This window comes from Thermobia domestica, chromosome 13 (genome assembly GCF_964235325.1).
Source record: "Thermobia domestica chromosome 13, izTheDome1.hap1.1, whole genome shotgun sequence".
Taxonomy (NCBI): domain Eukaryota; kingdom Metazoa; phylum Arthropoda; class Insecta; order Zygentoma; family Lepismatidae; genus Thermobia; species Thermobia domestica.
The window spans coordinates 136,524,057-136,546,363 of record NC_137466.1 but is presented as its reverse complement, the minus strand read 5'-3'; the positions used below and the strand labels follow the sequence as shown (position 1 = coordinate 136,546,363).

General features: G+C 34.6%; 2 protein-coding genes across 4 annotated transcripts in view; one reads left to right on the top strand and one right to left on the bottom strand.

The window, feature by feature from the left end:
• The window catches only part of LOC145668544 (cathepsin L-like peptidase), a 236,802-nt gene that overhangs the window by 107,679 nt on the left and 106,816 nt on the right, over nt 1-22,307 (bottom strand). The gene's annotated exons all lie outside the window — the stretch shown is intronic.
• LOC145668543 (cathepsin L-like peptidase) overlaps nt 1-22,307 on the top strand; it is a 44,091-nt gene that overhangs the window by 11,895 nt on the left and 9,889 nt on the right. Inside the window, exons 3-6 of the mRNA XM_081736528.1 lie at nt 1,211-1,360; nt 7,790-7,903; nt 14,204-14,337; nt 20,572-20,707. Of these exons, the coding sequence (XP_081592654.1) occupies nt 1,211-1,360; nt 7,790-7,903; nt 14,204-14,337; nt 20,572-20,707 (534 nt within the window). The remainder of the gene's footprint in view (nt 1-1,210; nt 1,361-7,789; nt 7,904-14,203; nt 14,338-20,571; nt 20,708-22,307) is intronic.

The following is a 22,307-nucleotide window of genomic DNA, read 5'->3' as shown; positions in this document are numbered from 1 at the left end:
TAATGATTGTTTCTGTAGAACAAAGGAAAATGAAGGAAAGTGGATAATCAGTTTAATAGTTGTGAATAAAATGAAAGCAAATTAATTAACTACCTTTTACTGAACATTTAACTTATAAATTTGAATACTGCTGTTGTAAGTTAAAAGTATGTTTTTCATTATTTACTTCATCTTCCCTGAAATAAAGAGCAAGTATTTTCTCCTGCTTCTCCCGGTATACCTTAGCGTCGCTCCTCTCTCACAAGCTATGCCGGAGCATCGCTCCGCTCCTCTTTAGCTCCACCACTCCTATAAAATACGTATACAATTGGCGAGAAAGCGGACGAGAGATGTGATTCATACCACAGTTGCAACTGTCAATAATGTAAAATTCGGAGAGGAAAAAGCCGGATATGCTCTTTCCTTACTTGAGGTAAACTCAACTCACAAAATTATTCTATCTGGTTTCATTTTCTTTTTTTCTTTTCTTTTTTCTTTTTTTCTTTCTTTTTTTTTGACGTTTAGAAGATATACAATTAAAACAATGGATAAATACTAAAAATGCACATAAATGTAAAAAAGACGTTAAAATGTAAAAAAAATGTTAGAATGTAAAAAAAATCTATACACAGAAATCAGTTTAAAAATACAACAAATCTGATCTAAATCACTCAATTTTTAATTAAACAAAATTATATCGTAATGAGTAACGTTTCTAGCCTATTCATCGGAGAAAAAGGTGGAAAATCAATGAAATTCTAACCCTAATCATTGCCATGTGCCTGAAGTTATATTAAGAAATATGGCTTCTTTATAATTTTATGATTCATTGTATTTGGCATTTTTTTATCACCTGACGAATCTTTTCATGAACACCCGTTAACTGTTGTCATACGCGCAGAAAAGCCACCATTTATGTACATACTTCAGAAAATTTAAGTACGAAAATATTTTGTGTGTACGTGCTTGCTAGAAAATTTGTCTAAAAAAATTCACAAATGCTGCTTGCACAGGTAACGCGGTCGATATTTTGTTTTTCAGAAGTGTTTAATTTTTCAAAAACCAAGACATTTCACTGGCCCGATTTGTAATAGCGAGACATCACCCCAATCACCCTGGAATTGATAGAAAACTTTGTACAGAAATCAAAATGTTATTTTGATACTCATATCGTTTAATTGTATAGGTACAAAATGTATACAAATAATAATTATGTATTCATCTGTTACAGGAGAGATATAACAAACTGTATTACGTGGATGAAGAAGATGATCGCAGAGCCATCTTTGAAGACAACATGAGAGCCATTGAAATTCACAACGTCGAAGCTGATTTAGGACATCATACTTACAAATTAGGTCCTAATGAATATACAGATTTCGTAAGTTTAGTTCAGTTTGCGTTGCCTTTAGAGTTTATTATAGAGAAAGCAAATCATCATTTAAAATAATATCTTAATTAGGAAAAGTGAGATTTATTCGAGAGCTTCATCTCATAAAATTATTCGGTGAGCGTTCATATATACCTGTCTTTACTTGTACAGGTATATCTGTACTTGAATACCAATCCTTTCAATGCGATTGTCAAGAATTTAAGCAATATTCTAGTATGTTAAATATTTTAATTTAATGAGGAAGTAATCTATAGTCAAAGACGGTTAACAACATACTTTATATACACATTACAATGTTTAGTTTCTGGTTTAACAACTACAGAATTCAGATAAATCATAAAACCTCTACTAAAAGAATACTGGTACTCTTATCATCAGTTTCGATAGAGATCATGCTGCTAGTATCTTCAAGAAATGCGAACTTCCCTTTGTTAGTAGAAATAACGATAGCAGTATCATTTCTAACAATAGCAGTATCTTTTCATTAGAGTGTAGGAATCAATTTAAAAATGGAGTAAATAATTCTGGAAGAGTCACGTGAAAATGAAAGTGTAAATGTAAATATAGAGTCAGAGGTAAACTTCCCCAACTATAATAAATAATATTCTTAAGGGAACAAAATAAATTATATTACATAATTAAATCAACACGAGACAAAACGTAGTTGAGTAGTCATAATTATAATAAGAATTAATCAATAAATTTGGAGTAAACGTGCATCTAGCATTTTTTGTTCAGGAGGGTCCAAAATTGAAAGATTGGAAGCAGTCTGACCAGGTAGACCCCTGTGAGTGACCCCCTTATGCAGACAAAAACACATGTAACAAGTACATATTTAACAGATAATACTTATCCTTGAAACACAGAATCGATTGCAAGAAACCTCATCTTGATAGAATTAAAGTTTTTGTCTACGAAAATCAGTATTGAAAATGCAAGCCTTGTGGATAGTAATGATATGTTGCTCTAAGACACTGAATCGTTTGCAACCATTTCCGTTTTATAGTGTTAAACGTTGCAACAGGAAAAAATAACAAATTTGAACCACTTTCGGTTTTTGGTTGAATATTGTGGATAATCATGAATGTTGTCTTGAGATTGTGAAGAGCATGAGGCAGGTGGGAGGTGCTTACCATACCCATCTCATTCTCTTCCCACAGGAATGTACAACATATGCAAATGATATGTAAATGTTGTAAATAATTAATAAAAATTTAGATTAGCCAAAAAAAAAAATAAAAAAATAAATTAGTGTCGGTAGAGCCAAAATACAAATAAAGTTATAATTTACATTCCTGTAAACATGAGTTCTATATTAACGTCCCATTGCCCCGTTAGGGACAGTAATGCTGCTTGAAGCTCTGACTTACGTCAGATATTATCTTAATATTAAGAAAATGTGAATTTATCATCAAATTGCATTAGTTAACTCTGGCAGACACAACATATCCTGAAATGCCTGAAAAGTAAAAAAAAAAAAAAAAAATTATACAAGTTATTTTGTACTCACCCTGCGGCTAAGTATTCAATTAAAAACTCCACACACTTTATAGAAAATGCACCCATATTTATTTTTAATTTCACTACTGAACACACAACACCACCACACGCAATATATATATATATACACACTAGATATTCAATATATATATATATATATATATATATATATAGATATAGATATATATTGTTAAACAATCACTTTGATAACTGCCTTAAATGATTTTTTTTTTTTTTTAAATAATAATAGAGATCTCTCTCTCAATTCAAATGTTCACTGTCACTATACCGTTTTAACCAGATTTTTCTTTTCTCGTCACTGTAAACACACTTCACTACAGATGATTCTCCTGGAGAGGTCCTATTATCCTTCTTCTTAGGGAGTCACAGTCTTTAGATCTTGTCTTCTATTGAGAATAAAATTTCAGTTTCAGAGAAACTGCTGATAAAACACACTGGTATCTTTAACTCAGTCTTATACCTTGTGTTTAAATAAATAACATTGCACTGATGTCAATTGAAGTTCAGCAATGCAAACATAGTTTTTTACTTTTGTTATGCTAAACTGATATTCGTTAACTTGTCAGACATTTTCAGCTGTAATTTTACGTCAAAGATTATTCACTTTAGCATAAAATAAAATGTAGTTCTTCAGAATAATTATCTCTATATAACAGATATCCAAATAACAATTAGCTCTATTATTACTGCTGAAGTGATGTATGTATGAAGATATGAGTTCAACTCTCAGTTTCTCACAAAGAATAATTGTCTGACTTTGGCGACAGTCGATCTTCAACTAACTATGTTTTACTCTCATTTCCTTTTGTGGCACACACTAAAGCTATCTTTTACCAAAACTCGCCTCCTTCGCGGCTTTCAAAAGTTTTTTTTTTTTTTCTTCTTTATTGTCAGAGGATAGCGGGACTTTCTTTCACAAAGGGTTGCTTGTGAGAGGCCTGACAGGTGTATCCCTCTAGCGGTTACTGTTTCTTTTTCGAATGTAAACAACCTCTCTCAGTGACCGATATCCTTCTCTGTTTACATTTATATTTAATGATATTACTGATTAACGAATTACAATTGACATGTAACAAAAGTTGAAAACCAATATTTAAATATCCTATTTTACATTTATACACTTGGGTGGAGTTGTCATTGTCAAAAAGCAGAAAAAATACCAAATAACTTGTTGGTGGTAGACAATTGTCTTCTGCTACCTTCCATCACACTCCAAGGCATGCCGGGAGTGCCAGAATCAACCACTGAGTAAAAAAAATTAAGCAAAGAATAGCAAACTGCCAAAATAGCTATTCTATAAAGAAAATACGGTAAGGATCGCGATTCTATATACTAATTTAACTTTATCGGATCTGTCCAAGAATTGTTATAGGTTGGAAATTTATATTCAAAAATATATTTCATATATCAGTACCTTCTGGTAACCCTGGAACAATATGAAAATTGAATTGATGAAGGTTCGCTGACTAGGCACCCAGATCCATTGAACCACCCCCACCGAAGAGGTAGCGGTTCCCTTAAAAGTGTGAAAATCGCGGTCAGTGAAACAATTTCTCACGTATTGTATTCGAAAATTCGTATCTAGGTGTGTATAGTTTGACAAAAGATTGCTCAGCGACTTTCTGTCGCCAATTTTGTTTTGTCCATCCTTAGAATTTCTTTCCTTTTCTTATAATATATTTCTATAATAGTTATAACACATTGAAAGAATCTTGTTTATAGTATTTTCTAGTTACTATAGGTTGGCAATATTTGGTACTCTAAAGGTCACTAACCTCTATCTCCCTGAAGTTTCAAAAATCATACAGAACTTTCCAACAAATATACAAAGAAAAGCAGTTTTCTGTTATGCCACTAAACTTAATGAAATTTTAAATAAAATAAAATAATATCAGAATGATTGCTTGAAATATAATGTATAAAGAATAACTAAACTAATTAAATATATATATATTAAATCTGAATATAAAATTTAGATTGCATATGCAAATTTTATGAATAATAAAAATAAAATAAATAAAAATATCTTTGTTAAGCTTGCTCATAACAAGATGTTGAATCGTTAGCAAAAAAACCGCTTCTCATTATCTGTTACTGACATCTAGTTTGAAAGTCTAATTAATGGAGTACTACTGCTTTTGTCTCAAGTGGAGGTTTAAACTTTTTGGAAATTGGAGATCTTGTACCAAGTTCGAGGTTTCTTCGCTTTTGTCCTCAATTTGTTTTAAACGGACTTCAGAGTTTGTCCAATTGAACTCATAAGGTAACTACGAGTAATTGTCAAAGTACAATTCTCCATTTTACGGGACTATAGTTTCTCAGTCAAAGATCTTGAACTACTGAAATTGATGGTTATCCATAACAAAACTAGTTTTGATTATTGCAAAGTGATATTTGTGATTTAAAATATCACTTTTGTTTTATATACATATATACATAAATCAATAGAATATATAGTCACTGATAGCACGGTACCTGTGGATTTTAACAATTAAAAATAATATTATTAAGCGTTTGAGTAGCCTACACGCGCCATCTAGGTTTCTCAAATTCAAAGATTCATATGACGAACGTTGTATATGACGAAATATTCTTATACTATGTGGTAGCATACGCACCTTGGAAAAGTCTCGGGTTCGATTTCCGGTCAGAATTCATATAATTGGGATTCTACAACAATCCGTTGGCCCACGTCTCACATAATTTCCGTGCAAGAGGGAATTAGGGGTCTCCATTTAACCCGAAGGGTATATATATAAATTCACGGGAGGGGCTATTGTTATGGCTTCAGGCAAGGAGATCAAGCTTTAACGGTTACATCTTTAAAATAACTTGCTGATTGATGGGCGGTAGGCCTATCCTTCTGCATCAGCCCAAATGGGGATCCCTAATTTCCTCCTGTACTGAGGTTATTATGTATGTGGTTTCCGGATTAGTATTATGAGGCCTTCCCTCCTCGAGCCTCCTTTCTGCAACAAGGGGTGGTCCTATTCTTATGGTGGTCATAAGCAAGTAATATCATTGAAACAATAAGTGAGTCTCTAAATCTTTCAACTTCAACAAAGATATATTACACATAAAGTTTCGATAACTATTGCAATAATATATTGATGATCGATTCCGACGTAATTTCATTGACTCTCTTGCTACTCAGCATTCAAAGCCCAACCTATAGTGACTACCTTCAAGATACTGTGCATTATTAGAACATTACTTGTATTTTGACAATTAGGGAGTCAAAAGCACAAGTTTGCCACTATTTTAAAATTTTACAATGTACAAATCTTACATCCTACAATTTGAATAACATAGTAATTTAGATTTTAGTACGAGGGCTATCCAGAAAGTAGATTACGTTTTCGCCTGTGTCCGCTAGGGGCGGGGCTAGCGCGGCCATCTTGGGGTCAGAGCGTTGCGCAGCTCAGTCGGCATCTAGCCGTGCTAGTGAGAGGTTCGTGCTGTGCTCCGTTAAGATACTGTGACGGTTTGAAATGTCTGCGTTAATTGAAAATCCCGCGAGCTGCGAATTGCGTGCAGTAATAAGGTTTCTGACAGCAAAAAACTGTAAACCGATAGAAATCTATCGGCAGCTGTGTGAAGTGTATGGGGACAACATTATCACTGAAGGTGGAGTGCGACAGTGGGTCATAAGATTTAAAAATGGCCGAACCAATGTTCACGACGAAGATCGAAGTGGGAGACCCAGCAAAGTGACTGCCGAACTTGTCGAAAAAGTCGATGTTAAAGTCCGTGAAAATCGAAAGTTCACAATAACGGAACTTTCTTTGAGTTTTCCAAAAATTTCGCGAAGTTTGTTGCACGAAATCATCAGCGAAAAGCTTGGTTACCACAAGTTTTGTGCAAGATGGATTCCAAAAATCTTGACAGAGGACCACAAAAATCAGCGAATGGCTGCAGCGTTGCATTTTTTGGACGCCTACAATAAGGATGGTGACTCTTTACTCGATCGCATCGTTACTGGTGACGAAACATGGGTGAAACACGTGAACTGTGAAACGAAATTGCAATCAATGCAGTGGGGGCACACAGGTTCTCCCCAAAAACCCAAGAAATGCATGCAAACAATGTCGGCAAGGAAGATGATGGCGACTGTTTTTTGGGACAGAAAAGGTGTGATTTTGGTGGACTTCCTGGAAAGAGGCACTACAATAAACGCTCAAAGGCATTGCCAAACTCTGCAAAACCTCAGAAGAGCAATTCAAAACAAGCGCAGAGGAATGTTGAGCTCTAAGATCTTGTTGATTCACGACAACGCCCGGCCCCACACGGCAAATGTCACGCGTGAAGTTCTTGAATCTTTTCAGTGGGAGTTGTTTCCTCATCCGCCGTACAGTCCCGACCTGGCACCGAGCGACTTCCACCTATTCCCAGCAATGAAGAAGTGGCTGGCTATGCAGCGTTTTGATGACGACGAACAGCTGCAAGAAGAGGTAACGAAGTGGTTGAAGTCGCAGGCGGCCGAATTTTCCGACGAAGGAATTTCCAAGCTCGTACATCGCTACGATAAATGCCTTAATTTGAATGGTGACTATGTCGAAAAGTAGTATTTGTGTGTGGCTTTCATCTGTATATAATAAAATTTGTTTCCTATACTTTGTTGATTTTTTATTCCAAAACGTAATCTACTTTCTGGATAGCCCTCGTAATAAGTAATAATGATCTTCAAGAAGCAGGTCCGTTTGTATATACCACCGATTATTATGGCTGTGAACATGAGAAAGAATCAAATCATATCATTAAGGTTCATTTCAAAGAAGACGAATACAGTATTTCCTTGTATTATTCAATCGACTGAGATGGCAAAGGTACTCGATAGTAGTAAGGAAAATCAACTAAAAGTGAAGCAATTATTTATTTATTTATTTATTTTATTAGGAAAGCAGTGAAATTCGAGAAATGTTTAATGGATACCGTCCAAAAAGACGACTGTCAAGAGGAGAGGATAGTCTATTTACATTTGATATTTCTTCTGTAGAACTGCCAGATGAGGTGAGAAAAATAAAAGCATTACTATTTTTTAAACTTAATGAACATGATGGTATTATTGCACATTCTTAAAACGAATAGACAAAAAAGGAGATACTATAGTCAGATACTATGCAGAATGTTTCTAAAGCCTTCTTCCGATTTCAAAGTGTTGCAGCTTGTAAATGGCTCATCGCATTCTTAATGAAACATTTATAGTTCAACAGAGAGTGTTCGGTGTTGTTAAGTTCATACATAGTATCCATGCACATATACACATATAATCCGATTTAGAAGTTGTGTATTGACTACATAAAAACAATACAAATAGGGTCTATGTTACAGAATGCAAAATAATTATAGTTACATCCAGTTTACACCACACAAAATGTTCAATATGGTCTTCTCCGGCCGCATGCTACACATCAAATCATTAATCCATTATCTAGTACCATATCCTTCTCTTTTAGGACATTTATGTTTTGTTTTTGTTTTTTATGGTTAATGACGATCGGCATACGTATTATTGTTGTGTTGGTAGTACTGGATGTTGATTTACAGAGGGAAATCATTTAACATTGTTAACTGTCATTCTACCATGTTATGACTACTTCTTGGTGTTACGTATCATTTGAGGTAAAAATTTTGAAATGTTTTATTAGTTATATGTTAGTATAAATATTAACACTTCAAGGAAGGAGTGAAATAAATCATCTTCATATTTTCTTTATCGAAACTTTAGTAAGTATAAAATGTTTTTTTTTTTTCGGAACGTCGTGGCCATGATGGGACATGAACATATTTTTGGGACATGCTCATAATGTGATTAAAACTGGCATAATATGCATATGTCATAAAATATTTTTATAATAATGTACATAAAATAATTTTTACGATAAACGTATTATTTTGCTCAACGATTAGTTTAAATCAAATTTACGTATACTAAAATCAAAGTTTGAATAATGGAAAACATTATTATAAAATGCCATATAACAGGTCCAAGGCAGCGCCGTAACTTAGACTTTCTTCTAGGGGGGGCAAGCATTAATACGCGTATTTGGGCCTCCTAGGAAAATATTTTTCGATTTTTGGGCCCCCTCTTTCCGTCTTTATCCTACTCTTTATGGGAACCCCGAGCCTACTGGCTCTCCTGCACGGTAAGGTCTGCGGGGCCGTTAGTTACGCCCCTGGGACCGTTCCATACAAGACAAATTAATTAAGGGGACAATGTTGAGAAATCTCAAAGCCATACGAATAAATATTATTTCTAGGGCCCCTAATAGGAAACATTTTTACTGAAATGGGCCCACGACTCATTTTTGTTATATTTACCTTTTGTGCGCTGTTTTGTTTAGGTAATGTAGTGAACCTGTTTCCTGCTTCATTTATAATTTCATGTTCGTATCATATATGGCGTAAGAAAATTTTGTCTTAAAATGAGCCCTCCTCGAACGGCAGGAAGCTCCCCTGGGGGCAGTTTCCCCTCCCCCCACAAGCTACGACGCTGGTCCAAGGCCCCAAAAATTGGACGGCCCTTTGTAAAGAACCTAAATTCTGGAAAATATTAACTTGAGGTTTCAATGTGGTTTCATCGCACTCGTGAATAACTCAATCAAAAAATCTATCGTAAATAATTTTCAACTTATGGGTTAATCCAACTTTTTTCATATCTTGATCACTAACGGAAGTTGGCAATTTGACTGATGGTTGGTGGGAGATGTCACTAGCATCCACATCTCCTGTACACTAGTGACATCTCCGCGAAAAAAACAAAACTTGAACACTCCTTTCGAACTGTAGGCGTTTCATTTAAATACAATTATCCATTTTCAAACTATAATATTTTGAAGTCGGAGGAGGCCTTTACAGATATCCTGTACTTTTGTGATATAGCCTATTTTTAGTCATTAATATATTAGACCTATATCAACACAAATTTTCAAAATGTCATACCGGTAGCCATGACATTGATTGTCCTCTTTAGAATCATCATAATTCTGCCGTCAGTAATTGAGAAATGTGCAAGTCGAGAAGCTCCCAACAACCCGTCCCTATTAATATCTTCGTTTTTATGTGACAATTACTCCTCTATGGATATCACCTACCAATTATCACCTCTTCCTCCTTTACATTTTACTAAAACTTACATAAGACAATTTCTTCTCAAATCAGTTTCTTTTGTGCGTCACCGTCAGGAGAAAACTGACATTAAAAGACGCAATTTGCTCACTAACAACGCTCTCTTTTACATACGCACTACAAAAATAAATAAAATACATTCCAGCAAAATAAAAATAATCAATTAACATGGGCAATTAACAACATTGTTTTTCAGCATCATAAAAATTGAACAACTTTCTCAAAATTCTTAAATTTCTTAAAACTTATGCGTGATAATTTACCTTCAAACATGTTTTATTTAGCTTCATCTCATCTATCGATTGGTATATTTTTCATCTTTTATCTAAAAGAATTAAACTTTTAGAGTTTATGATAGTTTAAGGCAAATAATTCGTTAATTATATAGTGCACTGCCATTTTGCTAGTGGCGCACAGTGGTCAATCTCCCGATTCTAAAGGGACGAAAGTAGCAGAACAATATGTCGCGAATATTTATACTCACAATGGTTAATTCAGTAATGTTCAGAGTTGTTTTAATCAAGAGAGAAATTCAATTCAGTTCAGTTCATTTTGAGTTTAACGTCCCGTTCAGCAGCGAGGCTATATGAGACGTGGACGGTGGACCTACTGATTAACGTCGAATCCGAACCACATGAGCTCCCACCGGGAAACGAACCTGGGTCTTCCAACAAATCATAATGTCTGTTGTGAGAAACTATACTAATACGAAACCCTTCAAAAACCATATCCATGCAGTCAATTCATTTTAAAATCACTTGAACTGTCACTGTCATCACTATTATCATCATCTGAGACACTATCCTTGTCATACGTACGAGTACTTGCTGGTACCGTAGAGGAACATGCCAAAACAGAACGAACCTCAACTGAAATACATTTGAGTGGCCTTCGAATTTTTCGTCTATGGCTATTAATGACAGGATCAGAAGAAACAGAAAGCATATGAATAACATCTTCCATTGTAACTTTCCTAGAATATTTTCTACTGTTACTCTCTCTATATTTCTTGATTTCTTTATGTCTAGGCACGGGTGACTCTTTCGATAACTGCCCAATGGGAAGAAGCACGTGTTTCACAATATCATATCCATGCACTAATAGTTTAGGGACAGTTACTGACATAAAATACCACGAATATCTGTTCAATAATTCTAAATATCTGCCCAATGTTTGAGAACGTGTCAGCATTGATTTCATATCTACATGAAATTGCTTGCAATAGTACAGAAAACTGTTTGATAAGCTGTTCATCAAGTCCGATAGTAGAGCTTGACAGTGGAGGGTTTTCAAAAAACCTTCTAGCCGTATTTCCATTGTTCGTTGTCCCAAATCCTTGTATCACAACATCCACGAAGAGGCCCATCTGTGTGCGAAATTGTTCTTGAATTCTGCTTTCTACTTGTTAGCCTTCTCTTTGTCTTTCCCACGAAATTTCCACTTTTCGTATCTAAGCGGTACGCTATTTTCAGCTGGCACTCAAAACAGCGAATCTCAGCGTGAAGTGATGATAAACCAAATTTATGACTATCAGGATTGGCCGTTTTTTACACAAACGTTGAGGGATTGCTCATTACCTTTTGAGAATATCACACTTTTGAGATGAAACATTCATAAGGGAATTTCAAATTTTACCATCTACCATCGTAAATAGCAATTTTGGCCTAACAGAAAACACTGTCCCACCAAAAATTATTTGAACTGGAGATGATGCAGCTATCTGTTGTTCAATATGTGCTGTCTCAACCTTCACTAATTTTTTAGACAGGCTTTAGTAAGAGCTTAATTGAACGACACCACTTCGTACTAGATCGAGTATTATTGTACCATAGGATTTCTATGTCATTATCTTCAGTCAAGGTAGATAACTGCAGAGGTACACGTGATATGACGAATATTGAACTGTTAGTTCGGGTCGCCTTTTCTCTTTCAGCTGAGTCTTCTATAATCTTTTGTTTATACTGACTGAATTTGCAACTCCCGTCGCACCCCCACTTAAAGATCATTTCCACATTATTTAACTTGTATTTAGCTTGTGTAACTACGCTCTCTTGCGCTTTACAAAGTCTCTGTGTTGTATGATCGATTAATGACTGCAAATTCACTTCTGCGGAGATTTCGGTAATTACAATGTTGTCAGGGGAAACATTTACTTTTTGCTCCTGTGAGAAATGGACATAAAGCGAAAACTTTTGCACCGACTCTTTTCAGACGCTGTTCCACGGCAATGTAAGATCTTTTGCTCATCTTTCCGCCGAGAAACGTTGAGTTCAGCGTTCCCACATGATAGTGGAGTGCACAAATGTTTTGTAGGTTGCTATACGCTCATCTGTAGGAGCACAAGCAGACTTGTGACTGGTTAAACTTGCAATGCATTTGAGTACACTTCAATCCGGGGAAGATGAACGTCATACAAATTCACAAGTCAGATGCATAACTACATTTTCTTTTATTTATTTATTTATTTATTTGGGTAACATACTTTAAACTTTATAGTTTATAGTTTAGGGTAGTTACATGTATAACACGACAGATGTCTAGACGGTAATCAAATTCTTGCCATACTCGTTGGAGCATATCCTGACAGACAGTGGTAGCAACTTCTTCAATCCTGTGGCTTGAGTTCTTCTACATTTTCTGTTAATGGTGGCCAATACACACTATCTTTTATGTACCTCCATGAGAAGAAGTCTCACAGAGTTAGACCCAGGGATCTTGGAGGCCACGTGTCGAAACACTGATCATTTTTTTCCTACTCGCAATATCCAACGTTGAGATAACTCATTGTTCAGGAATTGACGAACGTCATGATGATAATGGGGTGGGGCTCCGTCCTGCTGGAACAGGAAATTGTCAGCATCTTCTTGCATTTGTGGGAACAACCAATGTTGTAACATATCGAGTTACGTATGACCAGTTGTAATGTTTTCTGCGAAGAAGAATGGTCCGTAAAGTTTCCACGATGACAATGCGCAGAAAACGTTTACTTTGGGCGAATGACGCTCATATTCGACGAATTCACGTTGCTTGAAAAATAGAAGATATATATATATATATATATATATATATATATATATATATATATATATATATATATATGTATACAGGGAGTCCATAAAGTCCTGCAGGACACTAAAACTCCGAAACTTCGAAACCATTACGTTTAAGTGTATAATTTTGTTCTGGCCACAATGCTCGATGACGTTTGCGCTGGTAATCACGTGACTTAAGATGGCGTCCATTAAAGAAAAGGCACAATGTGTTTTGTGGTTTGCGGGATTAAAATCTTGCGTTTCAGTGCGGAGAAAGTTCCAAACAATGTATGGCAAAACACCCCCAGCAGAAACAAGTATCAAGAGGTGGTACGAGAAGTTCAAAAAACGGGAAGTGTTTCAGATTTACCAGGTCTTCGAGGAAGAGACGGTAAATGGTAACAATTATCTGAACATGCTACAGACATTCATTTTGCCAGAACTTACTAGGTTAGGCATCCTTAATGAGGTCCACATGCAACAGCATGGGGCACTTCCGCACTATGACCTTCAAGTTCGACAGTTTCTTAACGAAGAATTTAAGGAGAGATGGATTGGTCGAAGAGGACCCACACCTTGGCCTGCAAGATCACCAGATTTGTCGCCTTGTGATTACTGACTATGGAGACACGTGAAGACCAAGGTGTATTCGCAGAAGCCAGCTAATCTGCACGATCTCAAGAACAAAATAACTGATGTGATTTTCAACATTCCAGATGAGCACTGCCACCACGCAATTCCTGGTTTCCCAAAAAGACTGCAAGATTGTTTGTACGTGAATGGTGCACAATTAGAGGTTTGGCGATGAACCTTGACTAGCTGAAACAAAACTTTAAACCTTTCTGTAAGTACACTAAAAAGTATTTGTTAATACATTACGTAGTTTCCAAGTTATAGTTTTACTTTCCTGCAGGAATTTATGGATACCCTGTATAAACATTTGAGATTCTCTTTCATATGACATATACACCACAGCTGTATCACTTGTAGCTTTTATGTAATGAACTAAAAAAAAATGTTCCGGACTTTTGGGACATGATGTATAATGTAAGACTGGCCAACATAAGAATGTGGATATTTTTCTTTTTCACAGTAAAGTATGTCTGTTACTTTATAGCAATATAATTGTTGGTTGGTATCTAACTTGTAGATTGATTGGAGGAAAGAAGGATATGTTACTCCAATAAAAGACCAAAAGGATTGCGGTTCTTGTTGGGCATTCTCTACCACAGGCTCTCTAGAAGGACAGCATTACAAAGCAACAGGAAAGCTTGTTTCTTTAAGGTATAAACTCTTACGCTCTCTTTCTCTCTACTTTTCGTTTCAATTACATATAATACAAAGGTTGTAAATAAAATATTGGCAACACTGTCAGGAGGCAAGTATACACATAATCATGGCGCAAATGATCTGGAAATGAATAATTGAAACCACTGTTGAGGCTGAAAAAAAAAACAGTCAGTAAAGCGAATAGTTGTGGTGCTGGACGTGAATTAAGTGGCTAGTGCAGGGGCGTCATTTAGGGAGGGCAGGAGGGAGCAATTGCCCCTCCCCCAAGAGTTTGAGGAATGCATATACTTTAATCGATTGTCTACTAATATACTAGTACAAAACGTGAAAGTCTTATGTCGGTGGTGCTCTTGCCCCCCCCCAAGCGAAGTCAGAAATGACGCCCCTGGGCTAGTGTTGCATGAATAGTGTTCTTGACTTGTGTGAAGTTGCCCCCCCCCTTTCAAATTTCGACTTGAAACTAGTTTGTTATTGACTGTTTAGAAGAAAAAATTCGTTCGTTTCGAAAAACGTAATGAGATATTTACAAAATGAAGTTGGGAGGGAGGCAACTTCACACTGGGCCCCACTTTTAAATTTTGACTCGAAACCGAAGCCTATCGTTTGTTATTGATTGTTTTGGAGAAAAAATCGTTTGTTTCGAGAAATAGAAAGAGATTTACAATGTGTAAATTTAGAATGTGGTCAGAGTCATCCTGGTCGCTTTACTTAAAAAATTCAAGACCAAAATCAATCGTTTGATATGTTTGCTGGTGATTATTAAAAAAAAAAAAAAAAAAAAAAGTAATTTTATTCGAAAAACATAATGATATATTTAGGAAATAAAGTTGATGAAGGTGGTTTGTTTGTCGTTTGTTGTTAATTGTGTTTGTAAGAGAAAATCACTTCAAAATATATGAGACAAATACAAAAATATATATTTACAGGTACGTTTGGTAGTCAACTTCACACTGCTTTCTCTACTTTTAAATTTCGATTCAATACTCAAAACAATCGTTTGCTTTCCTTTCTTATTGATTAGTTTGAAGAGAAAATAATTTTTCGAAAAATGCTAAGAGTCATTTACAAAATAAAGTTGGGTGGGCCTATTTCACACTGGTCTTTCAAATTTCAAATTTCGATTCAAAATCAAACTCAGTCATTTATTTTCCGTTCGTTATTGATGTTTTGAAGAAAAATTGAAAATCCTTTACAACGATAAAATCCACTGGTTCCTTTTGTAATAAATTCGAACCATTAAATAATACACATTCCGTTCTGTAGTTTGATTCCATTTATTTTATACCTGGTTGTCCTGACAACGATGTTCCAAAGACTTATTATTTTTGAAACATTTGAATATCTTTTTACATTGAGAATCATATTATTTAAAACATTTCTTTCTCTTCTTCTGATAGTAACAATCAGCCAGCCTAGTACATATTTGGAATAACTTATGGCCCAAAATTACAAATATACAATACAATGTACTGTTGTATATTATGGCGAACGACGGACTTTTCTTTTTATTCATTAACTTCATAAAAAGAAAAAGAATTCTGGACCGTCAACATATACATGTTAATCATTCGAGTTTTCGAATGCACCTCGTATACTTAGAAATTACAATTCATATAATTATACATATATATCATATTTAATTTTATAACAATATTATTATCATATTTATCATCATATTTATTTTAAACTTTATCATCGTTTTCATTTATTGATACATTTCAACGACGATAAGGCACATTCGAAATTTTATTTGCAAGTTGTTTGATTTTAAGTCCTTTTTCGGGTCCATTAAATGCTGGTTACAAGCTGTTGATTATTTACTTAGGCTTCATGAAGAATATTTCGAGAAAGATGCATGTGATATTTATATAGTTATCCTTTGAACACAACATGATCGAATATAAGATGTAGTTAAACAAAATATAAATGAAGATTGAAATATCGATAATAATCAGGATAATTAACGTCTTATTAACATCATAGAACTCGAATAAGATACGAATAACAAACTAAATCATAATGAAAGCAAAATCAATTGATTACGATCTTCTCGGACATCGAAAATCCATCCTAAGTTACATGGCTAACAAATTCCTCATAGAAAACAAAACTTATTAACTTCAATATATACCCTAGCATTACAAAGATGCTTTAAAATATACTTCAACAACATGGAACACGAATAATGTGATTAAGAATACAAATATTTCAAAGAAAACACATAACATTAAGACATATGTAGACATAATTTGAGTAACTGTGATCATAGACATGAACTTAAGGTTAAATAACATAAAGTAAAATACAATAAACCGAGAAATCATAATGATATTTAAAAGCAAAATCCATTGAATACGATCTTTTCGAACATCGGAATTCCAGTCTAAGTTACATGGCCAACAAGTCCATTCAAGTCACATTTGAAAGTCACAAATAGAAACACAATATTGCGCATTATTTACTTCTGAAGTTCTTCGTTTCTTACGTTGAGAATTTTCGTCATCTATGAGATTTTTACGAAGTCCACATCGAACGAAATTAGATCTAATGCTTACATGCTTCTTAGGTGTACGTGATCGTACTACACTAGGATTAGGTTGAGTTACACAATCACTACCACTGTTACTACCAGGATTAGGTTCATTTACATCACCGGTAAAATCAGGTTCAGTTCTCATTCGTTTTACTGATGTCGAGATATCGTGTCTCTTAATATCTGTACCTATTCTTTCCACAATGCTCACGGTACTTTGTCCTACCACGGGTTTTGTTTCTTTTGTGATTAGGTTCAGTTGTATCATCGGTACACATGAATTTAACATCTTCCTGCACATTGGGATCACACTTCAATGGCACATGAATACATCGAAGTTGGTCTCTATTAATGTTAGTTTGATTCAAGCTAGCAATGTGTTGCATCACTGATGGATTTTCAAAACTTTGCAACATCACACCTGGATGACTGAAATTAACGCACTGCATTACGTTCTGCGAAGACACCATCGGACCGTTCACCAACATTATTCTGGTCTTTTTGTTGAATACACAATTCAACACCTCCAATTCAGTTGAACAATCACTACAAGCATTGGTGGGAACGCACGCTTTCCTTCTGAATTCCACAAATATTGGAATCAACTTTCTTCCTGCTACATGGACCAATGTCGTGTACATATCACCTAACGGTTCTGTTACCATTACCTCATTTCCAGCATTAATATAATATAGAATATATCGTGAATACAAACGATCAATAGCGCTCATGAGACGAAAATGATCATAACTTCTCGCACATTGATACATACCAAAATCTTCATTATACACAACATCAGTAGGGTAATTAAAAACATTTGAACGAAGAGAAAAGTTAGGATAATCTGATCCAATCAGTACGGCAGTACGCTTATACGAACATTCATCTAATTTCATCCAAACACTCAAATCAATAATGTCATATTTCTTCGTCGATGCCAACTTTGGATCCGCAGAAAGTTCAGGTTCATTTAATGTATTCCTGCTGACTGACGATGAGGTTTCTTCGGTAATTGTTTGTTTCAGTTCTTGCCTTCGTACTGTTCGTTGATCTATCCATTGGTTTAGTTTTTCCAGTTGTTGATTCACTTTAGCAAACTGTTCAGCTTGGTCCTGAGCTTCGTTCTTAATCTGTCGATATAGTTCCTCGCTACATCGAGCTTGGTCCTGAGCCTGTTATTTGATTTGTCGGGATAGGTCCTCGCTACTTCGAGCTTGGTCCTTGGGTTGCCGTGATATTTCTTTTAAAGTTTGCAACATGCTGTCGGATGAATTTATTACTTGGTTGTCCATTATGGCTCAATCTTCATCGCTTTTTACTATACTTCGAAAACGATACTTTCCACTCTCGGGTTTCCGGCACGATAAAAATCTTTTCCTTTTTTCCCGGGTTTCGGTACCATATACAACGATAAAAATCACTCTGGTTCTTTTTTTATATAATAAATTCCAGCCATTAAATAATACACATTCCATCCTGTAGTTTGACTCCATTTATTTTATACCTGTTTGTCCTGACAACGACGTTCCAAAGACTTATTATTTTTGAAACATTTGAATATCTTTTTACATTGACAATCATATTATTTAAAACATTTCTTTCTCTTCTTCTGATAGTAAAAATCAGCCAGACTAGTGCATATTTGGAATATCTTATGGCCCAAAATTACAAATATACAATACAATGTACTGTTGTACCTTAAAGATATTTTGATAATAAAGTTACTGGTCCTTTCACGCTTGCCCTGCACTTCCAGATTTCGTTCAAAGCTGAAAACGATTAAAAATAAGAAGAGAAATACAATCAGTTGTGTTCGTAGAAGTTCGTCAAGGGGAGTCAGGGGGTTCTAAGTTTATTTTGTAAATCTCTCGTTCTATTTTCGAAACAAGCGATTTTCTCTTCTAAACAGCCAATAATAAACGACTAGCTTCAGTTTTTAATCGAAATTTGAAAGTGGGGCCACTGTAAAGTTGCATCACCATTTATTTTGTAAACACTCTTTATGTTTTTCGAAACAAACTATTCTTTCTCCAAAATAATCAACAAAAAACGCATATCAAATGATCGATTTTGATTTTCAATCGAAATTTATAAGTGGAGGGACCACCAACTTTGGTCATCCCAACTTTATTTTGTAAATATCTGCTTACGAGTTTCGAAACAAATTATTTTTTCCTCAAAACAATCAATAGCAAACGAAAAACAAACGATTGGCTTCGGTTTTGAGTCGAAATTTGAAAGTGGGGGGCAGTGTGAAATTGGCCCCCTCAACTTAATTTTGTGAATATATCTTTACGTTTTTCGAAACAAACGATTATTTTCTTCAAAACAATCAATAACAAACGAAAAGCAAACAGTTGATTTTGATTTCAACTTGAAATTTGAAATTAGGTGGGGGCAACTTCACTGACGGAAGACTCTAGTTAGGTGTACCATGAGAGAAGCTATTACCAGACAGAGGCATAAAAGATCGTTAATTATTGTTGGTGTTTTGAAATATTAAATGTCAGGGGTGTGCACTGGTTATTTTTAAAACAGGGTGTCTACTGGTCATGAAAGTCATGAAAGTCATGAAAAAGTGATATATTTTGCTTAGTGGTCATGAAAGCCATGAAAAAGTCCTTTATTTACCCAACTGGTCATGAAAATCTGAAATCTCAGAGTATATTTTTATACTTCATACTTTTATACCTCATACTGCATGTACTGAAACAGTTGTATCAGGTCAGTAATTGTGAGAATTTCCCCCACCAGTTATGCTGGCTAACTGGTACTTTACTGTCTTCCTAGCAGCTCCCCATTTCATCTTCTAGTCTCTGTAATATAGTAACAATTTTTTACTGTCCAACTTTCTGATCTGCTATTTCTTTACTTCTAAGAAATGTAAATAGTGTAGTTTTAGGCCTTTAGACTTGTGCAAATAATATTATTCGTTTGAGTGGTGCAGATTTTAAATTTAATGATCTATTTTTTAAAACGAATTTCTTATATAATTTGTTTTCTCTTTTTAGAACCGCAATTAAAAATTTGTTTACTGCCTTTTAAATTGCTCTTGCATTTTAAAATTAGTTGTCAGCTAATTGACATTAGACAAATAAGAACATAATGTGACCTTCATCTTAACCGATGCACCACTGATGGTAGGGGTTTATTATTACTAATGGTAAATTTTTATCGCCATGGTCATGAAAATTTGAACAAAAAGGTCATGAAAAATCATGAAAAAGTCATGAATTTACTTTCTGGTATTCCAGTAGACACCCTGTAAAAGCAAATCATTAAAATTGCAGTTCATTTAAAATAAAGGAATATTTGTCTTTAGACCAAATTTTTGATCAAGCAAAATATGCTCTTAATTCGTGTCACTTTGTCCATAATGTAATTTAAAAGTTTTATTCATATTTAAATATTAGAAATCAACACAATTAGCCTACTTTATTTCAACCTACTGACAATATCTCGCTTGTTTTAATGATATATCAATTCAGTATTTTAGAACTAAAAATACTACAAACAAAACGAATTCAAAGAACAAATTCACTATTTCCTTTCAAATTGGAGTAATCTGTTATGCCATACCTCTTACCGCAACTTTTACTCTCTCTAATTCTCTGCAAGTTTGATTTAAGTACCATTCCGAATTATACAATAGATTGCTTGAAAATTTTACAAGTTTATCCTTTTTCTTTCCACAGTGAACAAAATTTAATAGATTGTAGTGCTCCGGAAGGAAATATGGGATGCGGTGGAGGCAACATGGATAACTCATTTGAATATATAAAAGACAACCATGGTATTGATACAGAAGTTTCGTATCCATATATGGGAGAGGTGAGTTTCGCAGATTCATCTGTAGAATTTGAACTTATTTTAAGAAGCAATTATTAAAAATAACTTATTGAAAGAAGGAAGTTTATAGGAGCAGTTCTTTGAAATCCCAAGTCCTTTTTGTCCTTCGCTTAACTTTACAATAATAATAATAATAATAATAATAATAATAATAATAATAATAATAATAATAATAATAATAATAATAATAATAATAATAATAATAATAATAATAATAATGACAAATACATTATAAGGGCGTTAATGAACTTAGTGTCATAAATTTAGGAAGATATTCCTTATATGAAAGGAGAGAAAAAGGACTCTAATAAATGAGTCGGTAAATGCCTCCTTTCAGTTAAAAACCACCGAAAATGCGAAACATCACATTTTAAAATGCTCTGCCTTGAAAATTATGAGATCTCTAGGAAGCGGTTCAAGGAATTATACAGGAGCTAGTATGCACTCTACTAAATATCGATGTTTCACAATCCTCTGGTATTTACTCCATTAGCACTTAAAATGTAGCTTCGTAGTCCTGCTTATTTTATACAATTTATTATGTTGGTATCGGGGGATTGTGAAACATGGATACTTAAATAGACCACATACTAATTCCTGTCTAACTCTTTGAATATTCCCATAATTTTTAACCCACTGTGTTCAAAATTACGATGTTTCGCACTTTCGGCGGTTTAGAATTCTTTAAAAAAGGCATTTTCTGATCTATGCTTATGAGAGCTTTTTATTTCCTTTTGGTATGAGGAATCAGCTCCTAAATTTATGATACACTTCATTAACACGCTGTATATCATAGGTCTACTCAATCTACAGAACTTATATGATATCGACCAAACTTAGCATAGAGATAGATGTTGACTTGCTTAGCACGCATGTAAAATATATTGAAGTAAATAGGATAAATATAAGGCAATAAGTAATTAATACAAAGTAAGTAGAAGAATTGATTAATGAAAAAGTAAATAAGTAACAGTATAAGTAGTATAATAAACTATCCTAACTAAATGTACATTGTCGTTGTTGAGTTGAGTTTGACATCCCGTTCAGCAGCGAGGCTATATGAGACGTGAACCTACTGATTAACGTGGAATCCGAACCACCTGAGCTCCCAACGGGAATCGAACCGAGCAACCTGACTGAATGTAAATGAGTGAGACATAATTATTGAATAGACCTCAACTCGGTCACACGAAAGTTCATGATACTTGTAAAGATTACGCCTGGAAAGCTATTCTACGCCTAATATACAGTATGTTATCATAACCTACTTGTTGTAAGTCGATCATCCTGTAAAAAAAAATCAAAATGATACTTGTTTGTCATTATGTTAACGTAGTTGAGGAACGTTAAGTCTAGTAACCCTCTCTCCGCTGGTGAAGTGATTAGCGTGTGTGCCTTTGGTGCATGTGGTGCCGGCTTCATTCCCGGTGGGAGAAAACAAAAATTCAGTTTAACAATCATTCACTTTCATTAATCATTTGTCTCCTTGAGCCTGAAAGGCATCAGCATACGAAGTTGAAGTAAAAAAAAAAAAATCATTTTATTGCATATTATTTTTCTTAATCCACGACAAGGAAAGAAA